Raw genomic sequence first — 15488 nt, 5'->3', positions numbered from 1 at the left:
GACAGTTGATGTTTATTCATTACAAAAATACACATGAATTAAAGTATTTGCTAAGCTCTAAACGCTCCGCGTCCATGCGAAAAAAATATGAGACCTCGCAGGATTTTGCGGCCACTCAAGGTCAGGATGGATCAGGAGGATCAGGAGGTCAGAAGGTCAGAAGGATGGACAGGCTAAGTCAGCTAACAGGTAGAGACATATTAGGCGCTATAAGTCAGGTCGATTTCACCAAAAAGATGCCACCCACCCCGATATAATTTCTTGCTGCAGGAGCTTGATATGGGCATGTTGGTGCAATATACTTGCAGAAAAAACAGCGCAATAGAGACAAGGACAAAAGGAAGATAAGTACAACAGACGGGCGCTAACTTCCAACAAAATTTTTATTTGAAGAAGCAAGGTTTATATACATGCATAAAAAAAGGAATTGCACCATCGTCACACCATGAACTCCCTATCGCATCAGAAAAGCAATCTCTTTGTCGGAAGTGCCACTCATGGTCAGTTAATGCACGTGCCCTCGGCTCTCGCAATGTAAAAGGCTTCCAGTAACCCCCTTTCTAGTCTATCTCCAGAAGGTGCCAGAAACTTGGTGTTGGACGGCATTTGCAACGCTTACAATATTCACCCAAATGCCCGCCCGCATTGTTATTTACGGCCCAGCCGTGCTCTCGCGCCCTTTCATTGTAGCAACGACCCGTTTGCCCAATGTATACCTGGTTGCAGCTCAGGGGAATTTCATAGACAACATTTCTTAATTGTGCATTGCCTATACTATACTTCATGTTTCTTACAGCAAGGGTCTGGTTTTGCCTTGGTCGCCAAGGACATATCTTGACCAATTTACATGGCGCACTGAAGGCAATGTTAACATTGTGCCTTTTCGCAACCTTCTTGAGGTTATGGGACATCCCGTGCCAATATGGGATCGCATGTACGTTCCTGCTGTCACCTGGTTTTTCTTTGCTAACTCCCTCCCTTACCTGTCTGATCTTTTGAAGAAGCTTATCACAAACGCTAGAAACTAGATATGAAGGAAAAACTGGCTTGTCCCAGCCTTGCAACATGGTTAATAAAGCTCTGTTATACCTTCTGAATGCAAGATTTATTTAGCGCTTGCTTCAGACACGTCATAGCGACTCCTCTTTTTACTAATAATTTGGAGTGGGCACTGTCATACGAAATCAGTTGCTTGTTCAACCGTGTCCGGTACACCTGGCTGGTACAACCGTGGCTGGTACACCGTGACTGGCATGTTCAACAACGTGATCTTCAGTTCCAGAAAACGAATGCAATTGTCACTTGGCCGCTTGCCTGTGAAGTTTAGAGCCCCAGACGCGTTTATAAAGGCGTTAATTATCGTTTCTACTTTGTCATCTAGCCTCGACTGCAGTACTTCGCTAACGACCATCATGTAGTCGTCGAAGTACCTCAGCACAGTAGGAGCACGTGACTGATCCAGAATGCTATTTGCACGTTTGTCAAGTGTGCTAATTTAGTTGGAAGTTAGCGCCCGTCCGTTGTACCTGTCTTCTTTACGTCCTCGCCTCTCTTGCGCTGTTTTTCTTCAAGTCAATTATTTCTTGCTGTTAAATGAATTGTCACGAACGTTTTTAGCCTGTTGATTCGTTGAGGTTTTAACGACATTCTTACTACGTGGGTCACCTGCGAAATGACCGTCACCGTGGCCAGAGAAAAAAAATGAACTAATAAGGATTTGAGGATAACCTGCTCTTCAGTGGCCGAGTTGCTCGTAATTGGCAGTTAATACACAAGAAGAAACTTGAGTGAAAAATATAAACAAGGAAAACGAGAAACTTATTGTACTCCCCCGAGAAATATATAAGAGGAGATGAGTCATTTTGATTCCGGCTATATATGTGAGATGTCCTAAGAAATATCAGTCTACTGCTGTGCCTGCTAGAGATCTAACAGCTAGCGAGCTAGGAGCGATTGCAACTTTCGAACTCCAAACAGCGAGGTAAGGCACAGGTGAAAAATTGTCGAGGAAGCCACTAAGCGTTGATGTGGGCTTCAAGCGCCGCCGTGCGGGCTTTCCTCATTGAACCTGTGCTTGGATCGCGCTGCATTTTCTCAAGCTTGAGCCAGATGCCATCGTTGACTACTGTGGTAATGAACGCCGAGCTCAGCTTGATAGGTTCCTGCACAGGAATAAATAAACCAAGATAAAGACAAAGACTGAATAAGACAGCAAGTTTTTTTTTTTTTTTTTTGCGAGGTTCTAAGTGATATTTCACAAAATGGTATCAGACTAGACGCCCCCCTTCCCGGCACCACAAGACCACGTAAATTTTTCTTACACTTCTGAGTTTGCTTGAAAACAAATTCAATTTTTTGTTGCTGAAGCAATACAAATAATAATAGGTCAAGCTGGGCAAATTATACAACAGCCTTTTGGGAATGCCAAATAGGTGTCGGATGAGAGATGTTTGATAAATTCGTGGCTGACAAAAGTTGTTAAGAGCGGTGACTTGGTGCGTCAAACGCTTTAAAGCGCAATGGGCAGTCGCGATACGACCTCGACCTGAACCCCCTCGCTTCCCATAGCTTCATAGAATGTAGCAAAGTTTGGCGGAAGCTGGCTATACGCTTATAAAAAATGCATTGTGTAGCCCTCGCGGATAAATGACACTGCAACCTGACAACTATACCAGAAATTTAGTGCACGAAAGAAAATCTGTCTCAGTTCGTGCCGCCACACTGACATCACCTTCGCCGTAATTTGGCAGGCAGATTCAGAAAGGATAGTTTGTCCTTGATTTCCTCCCTTAATGCTCATTTTCGCATTCATCAAATGAGGCAAGAGCTCTCAGAGCGTAACTTAGCATTAGTGTCCGGTTTAAAGTTTGTCTATTCAAATACCGCTCCAATTACCTTATGTATTCTCTGCCTACATGTATTGTTGGCTTCGTCAGCAGTTACGGTTATACGGAAAAGAGCAAAAGAGCTCAAATTACACCACCTGACGCGAATAAGTTTAACTTCCCAGCACATTGTTTTCAAATCTAACATCAATTCACTAGCCGATGCCTTCAATGATTGTATACGCAATGTAGACAGCTGGAAGTTCGTTGCATTATTTGACATTGCCCCTAATGCGCAGTGTGTTCCGCGAAAACGCCGTAGTAAATTTTAGTTTATGAAACTGTACAAAGAGCAGGAAGGAAGCAAATTTCTTCTGGTCCCACTGTAACTGTCAGTGGTTAACACCTGAAGGGTGCTCAGCAGTGGGCAAGCGGTGTGCTGCGATTAAGAGGACAAAAGAGAGAGGATAGCTGAAACGGCAAAGAAGGCGAGAAATGCCTATTTATATTCTCGTTTATAAAAAGGTTCATTACTAGGTGAAAGCTTTCCCTGTAGTTCACGTATTTGGCACAGGACATAGCAGATCACTGACGTCACTGTTTGTAGAGCAGCCGTGCTGCTAGGCCTGACTCCCGAAAGTCACCAACACATCTGCTGCGTACGTAATAGAATGTGCAGTATGGCTTGTAGATTGTCTCGCACTTACCTTATGATGCTCCTCATCAACGATGACCCTAAAATTGGCGAGGAATTTCGAGAGCATCAGTTTCATCTCGACGAGAGCAAAATTCTTTCCGAGGCACTCCCGGGGGCCTTTCCCGAAAGGCTGGAAGCTGACCGGGTGGATCTGTGACTTGTTTTCTGAGTTGAACCTATGATGTGCATACAGTAAAGAATGAAAAATGCGTGATAAGAAGTCACCGAATATGGGAAGCCTCTGTCGGAAGCCATCGTTTCTGCAAGGCCCTGACGAATACAAATCCCCGTTCCGAAATGTTGGCTCGAGACTGAAGTTTCGTTTGTTCGACTACAACTAATCACTTCGAGTAATCTTGCACGAACTCTTTGTGTTCACTGAATCTGGCATAAAGCAAAGAAACCACGAAAAATGCCATAAGGAAAGAAAAGTGGCAATGAACCATTATGCACAAAATCTTAGCCTTGTGTACGAGATAACTTTTGCGTAGGATTGGTGTATAGCTTCTGCAACAGCAGCCGCTCAATGAAAAGTGTAACGTTTTCGATTGTGCCAGATGATTTATCGACGAAAGAATGCATCTAGCCTAATCTCTTGTTTGGTTGCTTTTCTCATACGCTCCCCTACGTAGGTAAGCCATTATTTATATCTGAGTTATTGTTCCCCATTAAAAGATGCTTTGAAAGCGTGTTTTAAAGACAAATGATGGCATAATTACAAAAAGTTGAAATAGGTGTGAAAACTATTGCTGAACATGCTTTTAGAGGCATTATTTCATTGGAATGTGTATTTTGAGCAATCAGTTGAGGAAGAGAACAACAAATTATTCTTGGTGAACCGGTTGAAATGTCCTGGAAAAACTTGTTACCTGTGCGCAAATCTTTATATTTACCGTTTCTACGTAATATTAGAACATTTTAGCACAGCTTGCCGCACTAACATTACCTTTGCCGCTGCCGCATGCCATGAATAGTAAACCCCGAGCAGCGCAGTCGGCGCCAGGACATCTCATTAGCAGTAACGCTAACGCCGTGCTTAATTACTTTAGTAAGCCAACAGCCGATTTCTTTGAGGACACAATGCGCAGTATATTCTACCGTGGTTGTCGACATACACTTTAAGCGTAAAAATGCAACACGATGTGCCCCGGTTGCTAGGGCGAAGATTGCTAAGCTAATGCTGAAAACGCAAGTCTTGTCAGCGGTGAAAAAGCTCTAAACATTAGTGAAATTTTACGTCAAGGAACTCTAAAATGTACCACGAAGTACGCCGCGGTGCAGGGATCCAAAATAATTTTGACAACCTGTGGTTATTCAACGTTCAACAACGAGTTTCTTAAGCATCCCAGCCTCATCAAAGCAACTTCACCATGAACCCACAACGTTTGGCAGAATGTCGCGGTGCCTTTGAGCGAGTAAGTCATGACGTTCAAGTATATCAGGAGACAGTATGATTTCACATCTCTCTATGCGCTGCTTGACACAGCAAACATACTTGCTCTTAAAAGCTCCGCAAATATTTTTATTTCTCGGTTGTAGTACGATTGCAGAAAATCAGAAAATAGAGCGGAAGGGTTGTTCTCACCTTTCCGGATCGAACTTTTCCGGTTCGTGCCAAACTTCGGGATCGTGATGTAGGTAAGTGACAGGCACCATGACGCTGAGACCCTTGGGAATTTTGGTGCCCTTGAACTCGAAGTCCCTTTCTGCACGCCGTGTAACAAAGCTGCACATATGTCGCGCGAAATAAGTGGCCTCCGTGATATGCGTCGACGCTATGAAGTCTGTTGTGTATCGCTACAGCTAAGCGAGCGCAGTCACGGCCAATCGCACTAGGTCTCCTTCTGTAACTGGTGGGACGCATAAATAAATCATCGTGCGCCAAACCAAACCTGGCCTTCAATTACCGGGAAAAAAAGATTCGTGAAATACCTAATACCACTCGCGGCTGGAAAGGTTAAAAGCATTTAGAAACGTCACGTTAGAAATGTAAAAAAGGCTTGAAACTGACTTCCTCAAGAACTGTTTGAATAACATTTTGCTAGGCGTTCAAGAATCAATACTGGGATCACTGTTGTTTTTATTGTACGTACATAGCTGATATCGCTAACATACGCGAATAGCCTGATCTGATAATATAATTTGACAACACGAGTACACCTTTATTATATTTTTCCCTGTCCCAAATAAAAGGCTGTGGTAAATGCCTATTCAAGTAAACTGCATATCTACTTAATGGCTAACGAGTGAAAACTTAATTTGTCGAAGCCAAACTACATTTTTTTCTCCCATTAATACAGAAGGACGTATCATTCTTTAACTTGTTTAAGATCATACCAAATTACGGCGACCTCCAAACCCGAATTTTCTTAGTGTTTGGTTTAATGAGAAGATGACGAACCTTTCCTGCAATTTTCACACCTCAAACTTTGCTTCTGATGTGAATAAAACCATTGGTTGTCTATACAAAATATCTCATCTGTTGCCATCTTGGCTAAAGACAGCCATGAATTACGCACTTGTGCAGTCTAGGTTATTGTAGTGCATTCTTGTTTAGGGAACTACGACGTCCAGTAATTGCCTAAACCATTTTTTTCATTAAACGCTCTTTGCGGGCAATAGAAGTTTTATGTGGCAGAACTTTACACGTTCGCACATCACCGCTATTACATAAACATAGCATCTTTAAAACAGTCTACTGAATCACATTTCTGTTTACTTTAACACATCCATCATCATGAATTGCGCTTTCTTTTTCAGGTAATTCCAGCAGCAGAAATGTTTTCCGCAAGAACCTAGACTTCCACCAGTAACGCGCACTAATTACGGCAACCAAAGACTAAATTAAGAAATTTCAAAAATAGACCGTGGATTTCCTTTCAAAAGTGAATATTACGTTTAACTAAAATGTTTTCAATCTACCATTACACAACACACCTAACTGAACAAACCAAAGGATATATTTATTTAGTAGATATAGCCTACACGCATCTTCCTACCCTTAAAATGGTAGGAGGATGCTCAACCTCCTCTTAAAAGGGTAGGAAGGAAGTTTCTCTTGCTTGCGAAGGTGTCAGCTCTGAAATAGTGTTCTGTGTTTTATGACTGACCTTTTGTTTATCTGTACAAAATTATATATATTTAATTGTATCTTTACTGCAATATGTTATGGATACTTTCTAGTTGTACGCATTTCATATATAACTTGATGCACGTTGACTTCCTGTTCACGTGCTTGTATAATATATTATAAAATTGTTGTGAAGCACTTGTGCACAATGCCGCATTCTTCCCAGTTCCTCAAGCTCCTGTCAGGCCCTTGTCCTTTTGTGTTGGCACCCAGTTATTGTTTAAAAGCAATAAACTTTCGCTTTCACTTTGCCTGATAAGAAAATAGGCCTATCAAAGCTAGCCGTATCCGTTCTTACTACTATCTCTTTTGTCAAGACAAAGCCATCTCCTTATCTTAAGGAGTAATTCGCTGAGATATCATAACGAACTACCTACTAATAAGCAGCACAATTTGCCTTCCGAATCGTATATTTATTAAGACAACGTGGGGCCGTAGCATTTATATTTTTATCCTATATTTAAGGTTAGTAACTTAAGTACAACGCTGAACGTATACAGGTATGTGTTGGCAGGTGTTAAAGGAAGTTCAGACTCAGCAGAACATTGACGCTTTGAAATCGAGACGCGCATTTGTGTAAGCAGCACTCACCCGACCACTCCAGTGTAGAAGCGCATAGACTCGTTCAAAACCATATCCATGTACGGCATTTCCATCACGTTCTTCGAAGTAAACTTGCCCTAAAGTAGAGAACACCTATTGTAAGCTGAACAAATGGCACTGCGGCGTACTTATTAGAGCTGGACTTCCACTATCTTCTGAGCACAACATAGTACCTTGTAGCAGCTGTGAACTTTTGCCTTTCGTCTGTAGTAAGGACAAGACAAAACTTACAGCTACAGAGCGTCTAAAAATTTCGCTTTTGCAATGAAATCGACCATTATGCTTGAAAGCGGCGTTAGTGAATGTCAAAATTCGTCAAAAAGATTTTTCGACAGCCTGATTTCCTTTCACGAAAAAGGAAATGTGTTCATCTTGAAAAAAGAAGGTACAAAGAAAGATAACGCATTCGACTAGACAACAAGGCAAGTGCCTTGCTGTTACCTGAAGAAAAGGTTCACTGAAAGCACTTGACTTGTTATCCAGTCTTGCATGCTCTTTTGTGTAATTTCGTTCAACATGAGCCGGTACGAACCAGGCGAACAAGTCCTACGCAATGAAGTCTTCTAATAGTTACAATAAAACTGGCCTTGTCATAACTTAAGAACATTAGACTTAGGATACACATCTGTGACGCTCCGAGAAAAAATATGTGGACAGCCGCTCTATGAGAGAGTTTTTAGCGCCATCCAAAACAGCAGTAGCTCCAAAATCGTTGATTACTGTGCAAGATAGCGTGGAGTCATGGTGAAAATGTAGCGTCAAAACCCGGATTTTAGAGCTGTAACAGCCATCAATACTACGACAGTTAGCTCAAATGCTTCAAATGCGCTGAAGGACCACAGCACTCTCGCACTTCAGGGAAAAGTCGCACGACCCGAAGTCGCAAAGTATATGCCGGGATTTAGGTATCAGCATCGAGTAATTTTCCCGCCCTCTCGCTCACGTCTTTCTGGAGAACCTCCGTGATCTCAGCCTGCAGCCTGTCTTGAATCTCGGGATGCAACGCGAGAAGGTGCAGGGTGAGGCCCATCGTGTTCGGGGTCGCTTCCAGGCTGCGAGCAGTAAGAGCATACAGACTGTGCTTCAGAACGAGAACTCGTCAGCACTCGAAAAGAAAAAAAAATAGATGTTTGCTGCATTTTCTGCGTTCTGCTGCAACGAAACGTTAGCTAGAGATAAAAAAAAGGCCTCGATAACTTAACTTTCTATCGCGTCTAAAGCTTTGCATTGCAAGGAACATGGTACTTGCCTGTACCTAGTCGTACTGCGTCTCCGTGTTCTTTACGTTGATCTAAGTTTAATCACTTGTTAGAGACCCAACGATCAAACCTTGCCTAAGATAAAGTTTTTTTTTTTCTGGAATATCAGCCTCTATAACGTTTAAGGTTGAATTGATTCGTTCGTCCGTTACTCTGTTCGTTTGCACGACCATGTAGTGCATGTCGTAGTGAATTTTAGTACCGATATTTTTTTTTCACAAGAAAGAATTTCTTTATCTCGTGGTCTCACATAAAATGGTGGTATATACACGATATAAGCTTAACTAGCACTGCGAGTGATGTGAGCAATAGATTTAAAAGAAAAAAAAAAGATAAAAGAAAAAGCTTTACATACCCTGCAATCAAATAAAATGCCGAATTCGCGATCACTTCTTCCCTCGTTAGCGCCAGCTTCGTTTTCCCGTCGAATCCTGTTCGGGAGACAAATTACAGAAAAAAATTGCGTCACCGTACAGTGTTCGTTAAGATGTTGCGATTAACCTCGCTTGCTACTTTACTTCGTACTGTGAACCGGGGCGCAACGGGTACTGTTCAAAGGGATTCTCCCTAATTGACAGGATTGCTGAAACATATGGGTAACAGCGCGAACAGACGACCACAAGAAGGCAGACACGTACACACAAGCGCTGTGTGTGCGTGTCTCCCTTCTTGTGGTCGTCTGTTTGGGCTGTTACCCATATGTTTTAAGATGGACCAACTCATCCAAACAGAAATATTAATGACAGGATTGTGCTGCAAATTCTCTCTCGGTTACACTCTGAACCATTTGACGTTGCATGCCTCTGTATGTGACATCGACACTGCGGGTGACCACGTGGTGCCTTGACAGACTGTGCGAAAGCACCCACACATATGTCTTTTTTTTCTTTTTTTTAACAATCGACATACGCCTGTTTTTCAAGAACGACTTCCTTGGTACGCTCAGAACGTCACCCTCCTACGTGGACGTAGTGAGGAACGAGACTCTGCACTAATAAATGGTGTCCAAAACGTGGCGTCCATGACGTATTTCCGGCTCTTTGAGCCGCTCCTAGTGCTTGCAGTGTGTAAAAAACGTTGCCTTCTAGATTGGTGCTTGCTATTCTGAGGAAGCCGCCGCTGGGGGCGTGCATTTGAAAGCCATCTATTGCCAAGCGTGAATGCAGCGCAATAGTTCAGAGGTTAGCAGGTGCGGCGTCCACTTTCAAGGGCATGAGTTCCTTCTGCAGTGACGGAGAGGCTGTGCCCTTCACCATATGGCAAGGATGAGGACGATGCCTGACGAAGATGATGACACTACGGAGTAGCGCGAATGCGCGAAGGACAGACAAACCGACAGACTCGCACAATAAATTCAGTTTGGGACTTTGGAACAGTTTAGCGCATAACAGCACATCATCCGCATCATTATGCAATTTCCTGAGGGTTACTGCGTTTTCCCTGGTTATGTTGGGTCTACGGTATCCTACTGCAAAAGAATCTCACCAACTGGGCATTCGAACTTCCGCAACTACTGTAATGTGACAGGCGCCCTACGCTATATGGTATGAGGATGTGTCGGAAAACATGGCCTCGTAGACACCCAAACAGTAACCGCAGAGCAGTGGGAGGCCAGTCTATATCAGACCCGGACCCGAAGAAACAACGCAGCCTGATCGAACAGGCACGGGAGATGGCCATGGCCCACGTGCTACCTGGAAAAAAAAAGGCCGCCCGCCTAGGGCGCACACTGCGCTTGCTCTGACTAAAAGTTTACTCTCTCTCTCTCTCTCTCTCTCTCTCTCTCTCTATCCACATCATTTTATTTGTATAAGCAAATTGTTCACCTTCGTCTATTTAACTTACAAAAACAACTCCTATGTTATACTTGCGGACAACTTTCCGTGCAATGGGGGAAAAGCTACGCAGGCAAAGCGCGCACTAGTAGCCGCATTCTTGGAAAAAAGCCTCCCATTCTCATCCGGGTTAGTTTAAGCTGGGGAAGAGAGAACATTAGCGTCACATTTGCGACACCAAAATAAGGCAAATACGCGGCTCAGTGCCAATTCTAAGTCAATTTTCTTGTTTTTTATCTCTCTCTGTCTCTTTTGCGTTTGGTAAAGTGCGAAACCGTTGCACATGGAAGCTGCCCTGATTCAGCATCTGCTCCAATAAATCAAAAGCTCTGTCACACACTGCCGGTCTAAATGACGCAGTAGCACAGTGCAGAAGCGCCGCCCCTCTATCGCTTTCCTTTCATTGCCACAGAAAGTCGGCCGCAAGTATAGCAAAAACAAAATGCTATGCACGTGTTTGACAATCTGTATTGAGCTCAACAAAGTCCTTGTAATACCTGTATTTATATTATTTGTCTAGTTCATCGATAGTTTCACGTGTTAACAAATGGAACCCTGCTAGAACTATTGAAAGGGTTCTGGGGTCCTGCTTGTATAAAAATAAGATGTTAGATATCTCCGAGAAACAGCAAAGAAATAATTGGTTGAGCTTAACTGCTATCGCAGTAAACACTTTCTAAAAATCGATGTGGCGTTATCTGGCGTGGAAAGCATCAATGGGGAAATCGCGTGGTCGTTTAAACAAGACAGCGAATGTGGCGCTGAGAAGGTATCAAAATTAGGAAAAGATAAAAAAATCCTTATTGCAATATGAAAATATCGAGAATTTTATTAAATCTTGTAGTACGTTTTCCGCTGCAACGTGCTCCCCGCTAAACAAAAATAATAACATTGCCGCTTCTCAGGCTCGAGTTTTCGGGAAAATAACAGACCCGTAGTCACAACTCACCGTGTGCGTCGTTCTTGAACAGCTCTCCCGTGCTCTCTTTGTTCAGAAGAAGCTGCAGGACGTCAGCTTTCTCACGCTACAAAAGAATGTTCGAGAAATAGAACATAAGAAAAAACAAATAAGTATGTCACGCAGCAATAGAATTTGCTAATGTAATCTTACCAACACGAAACCGTTCGTTTGCTACAAAAGACGAACGCTATATAGCATGGGCTATAAGAAGTCGTTACAGTTCTAACATTTTTTAAGACTAAGAACTTGCTATAACACTCTCCCCACATCCTCCTTTGGTTGCATACTGTTGTGACTGGATCTCAAGGCGTTGGTATTAATCGCCTGCAATGACGCACGGGGCATCCCTGCGGCAACCCAAGTGCCGTCAGATGAATGGACTGCGCATTTTTAGGACAAAGTCAAATAAATGTTATCTTATTTTTTGCAATGTAGCTTTATATTGGGATTCATATTTTTTCTTGACTTTAGGTTCGAGGTTCACTTCTTCCTTTCTATTTTCTTATAATTTTATTGACAATCTAGTTGCGTTTGGGAATACCATTTCAACGATTATAATCGTTTCACTTGAGAATACCCACCACAATTTGGATGCATAGCCAGTCTAGATGAAGGCGGTTAGGTATATTGAGGTCGGAGTTTACCTTCGCCTTTTATCCCGCAATCACTTAGAAAAAAAGACTGCTTGCTTTACTTAAGGTTATTTTACAAGCGCACGTATTCCAAATAAATATTGTTTTGTCTCATAGGTCACCACTTCACGTTCGATTTGAAGAATAACAAAAGAAGTCACGCTCACGAGCGCCTTCGCCCGCCTCTCGGACATGACCGGCTGGATGAGCTTCGTGGTCAGAGTGAAGTAAGGGACCACCGCCCTTGACGTCACCCACGTGAGAAGGAACCAGAAGTGGTGCAGCTCCGGGAAGCAGTCTGGAAACAATCAGAACGACCCCGTTCGGTGCATACATGTGATGTCCTCGTCTATAGTACGTTGTCAGAATCAATTTTACTTTCTTTCGTGGTTTCGTCTGCATTGCCGGTGACGTATTTCACGCGAAGATTTGTGAGCATTACTGTCATCAAGACAATCGATATAATTCCTATGCAAAACAACAAAAGGAAATTCTTCTGGCACGCGCGATAGTTTTATTACATCCACCTACAGTGAGAAACCTGAACAGTACACGCCGCGTATTTAGGACGTTACATTTTGTTTTGCCTCTCTGACCTTACTACGCTCCTCGACAAGCGTAAACGAGCATACATGCGGTTTCGTGATATTTATTGATGGGAAAGCGTCAAGTGACTCATTGAACAAAAAGCCGGCGTCTGTCCCGCTCTCCCGCCTCGACGGAGAAGAGCGGGAGAGAGGGAACACCCCAGTAGCGCGCCAGGTGTTGCGCGAGGGGAAAGGGCGTCGCCACGAGGCCACGCCATCCTCGCTCTCGCTCTCCCAAGCCTGCGTTAACCGCGCGTTCCTTGTTCAGGTGCGCTCTCATCTGCGTTCGAACTGCGCCTCGGTAAGGCCAAATCAAAACGCGCAGAGCGTCCCAACGCGATCGCTTGCCCGTTAGAAGTTCATAACTCGAAGGACAGCTCCGCAGCGTTTGATTGGACATTAATGCTTTCGCATTCACAACTCATAAGAAGTTCTTAGGAGTCCTCGGATTTTTTACTTATTCCTCTATACAGACAAATGGATGCCTATCTTACGAACAATATACACATACGTTGAGTACGAACGCAATAATTAATACCGCTGTTGAATCAAGGAGGGAAAGTGGGCATAGTGTCGGAAAGAGGCGAGGAACACATAAGCCGGTGTCAAGCGGTTGCGCTCTCACTGAAGGTGCAGGATACGGCCATAGAAGAGCTGATCACTCAGAGTCGATGCAGAGACAGGCCTGCTGAACAATGCGCATACATGGATGGTGTCTTAATTTCTTCAGGGCATACATCCATGATGAGGGGAGCAGGTGGCGCCCTCTGGGAGCGGTGGTGCGAGACTCAGTGCGTGCGTGTGTGCGTGCGTGGGCGAGCGGCCATCAGCGTTGTAGGCCTAATAAACCTGACTATTCCTCTATCAGCTGTCGCAGCAAATTAGTCGAGGGGACTAGAGAATTACAGGTCAAAACGGTTGCGCAATCGGCTCAATTTCATTCGTATCTACGAAAAGACTAATTCATTTAACTACTCCGCTCCTCCAAGAGCCATTGGCCTTTGGAGCGACCTTCCTAATGCCATTGGTCATGAGAGTGACCAAAACAATTTTCGACTTATTCTAACAACGCATTTTTCGAACTCTACATAACCAACGTATTTTTTCTTGCCTTTCCCGTTGTTAATGGGCAACTATCCATTAAATATTGTTTCGTTATAGCCTAATTATGTTCCGCTCGCTCTGCAATTTTTATTGTTAAATGGCCTGTCGCTTTCAAAAGCATTCGCTTTGTCCGTTGTACAATTGTAACACCACATTACTGTATGTTAGCGCATTTCTTACACTGTACTTTTTGTATATGTATTCACATATGTGTTCTAATTATTGTATGTTATAATCTTTGATCTGCTCTCTCTCCTTACACAATGCATCTGGGGGCCTGTAAGGTATGTTTAAACAAATAAATAAATTATTAAAGTTACCTTTTTTTTTGACGCCTAGTTTTCTTTCCACTGAATTAGAGACAACTACCAAGCCACAAATATAGCCGCTCACTCACTGGACAGAAAGCTTATTCCTTGCAAGGGTACTCTCCGCAACAGCGCTCCAGCGCCGTCGCCCATCTGATCCAGGGGTCCTCCAGGGGTGCTATGCTGGACATCGAGGTTGACGCCGTAGCCTGCCTTGAACATGGTGTCCATGGTGGCACGCCTGAAGGCCTTCGACACCTCCACGGCCTCGCCCGCCGCGGCCTTCTGGTGGAGCAGTTCGATCATGGTGTCGGTACACTCGTCCATAATGACGAAGATCTGCGGGAGGTGCACCAGGAGTTGTGGAAGCAAAATATAAGCAAAACCATACGGGCAGATCAAACTGAAGACAAGTAAGCCAGAAAAGACGAAAAAAACAAGAGGTACTCTACGCCACCGTCGTGACAATTGGCGCATTAGCTCCTTCACTCGGAGTCCTGTCGTCATCAACTTTGAATAAACTACACTGTGACCGAGACTATAGACTACATCCTTTGTTTGTCTGCTGCACTTGCGAGATAAATAGACAATCAAGTGTCGGATCTTTGGTGAACATCGACAAATCAGTTCTTCTGAAAGTCTAGTTTTTTGGGTTTATTCTCAGAATCCTGTGCGCTTCAGGCCCCGAAAGCCATTGTGGCTTTATCTAGAGAAATTGAAGAGCCTATGCGATAGTAATACGTGCTTCCCGTTGCGTTTTTTTTTGTATGTGTGTATATGTGTGTGTGTGCTCATGTACAGCTCCTTGTTTTATCTCGTCATCATTACCTTCGGTTTCTCTCTACCTTTCTTTTTTCTCTTCCTTCTTACCCCAACGCTAGAAACATAGTAATCCAGACCGACCTGTCAGCTTTTACGCTACAATAAATCCATCTCTCTCTCTACTTCATCAACATTTGCTCAGGACTAGCTAATTCCATCTGAAAAGATCATGATTACATTTGATTTCAAAGCAAGCAAATGCTCGACATGGACATTTTAATAACTTCTCAGAAAGAGGCATAGTGCACGAAAATATTGTTAAACATATGGTGCCAGTGATCTCGCGGGTACGCTGGTTTGGGCGATAAGTGTAAATGTCGAAGTCTGGTGTGCATTTTTGTATAATTAATCGACCTTTCCATCTGCTGATTAAATTACAAATAGAGTTTTGACAGAACCATCTGTCAATCCAAAGTGGTGTGCACGTTGCTGTCCTAGTAAGTTTGAATGCTACTGGCGTTCAACATCCCATAGCTTTCTCAGTTTGTTGCGTTCATTTACAGGTATCTCATCTGGGAAATTGAAACCTTTCTACCCCTTGGCAAAACTTTGTTTAACTCCCTAATGAGTACCTCATTAGTACTTTGTTGTGGCACACATAAACATTTGAACATTTGAACCATTGTTATACATATTTAACCGCTAGTTTCTCCCGCTATGTACGAAAAAAATAGGAGATGCAAAAAAAGAAACAAAGCTAAGGCGAAAGCGTTCAAGGGAAGAAA

At 43.4% G+C, this 15488-nt stretch overlaps 1 protein-coding gene across 1 annotated transcript; it reads right to left on the bottom strand.

Moving 5' to 3' along the window:
- Positions 1 to 12320, bottom strand: LOC126525627 (cytochrome P450 3A19-like). Its single transcript, XM_055067955.2, has 8 exons — positions 12110 to 12320; positions 11299 to 11374; positions 8870 to 8945; positions 8199 to 8307; positions 7244 to 7332; positions 5108 to 5248; positions 3533 to 3698; positions 1 to 2162 (listed from the first exon to the last, which is right to left on the bottom strand). The coding sequence occupies exons 1-8, from the start codon at positions 12134 to 12136 to the stop codon at positions 2016 to 2018; spliced, it is 831 nt and encodes a 276-aa protein (XP_054923930.2). The 5' UTR covers positions 12137 to 12320; the 3' UTR covers positions 1 to 2015.
- Positions 12321 to 15488: the final 3168 nt, after the last annotated feature.

This window comes from Dermacentor andersoni, chromosome 8 (assembly GCF_023375885.2).
Source record: "Dermacentor andersoni chromosome 8, qqDerAnde1_hic_scaffold, whole genome shotgun sequence".
Lineage (NCBI taxonomy): Eukaryota > Metazoa > Arthropoda > Arachnida > Ixodida > Ixodidae > Dermacentor > Dermacentor andersoni.
This window is presented reverse-complemented; position numbering and strand designations above follow the sequence as displayed.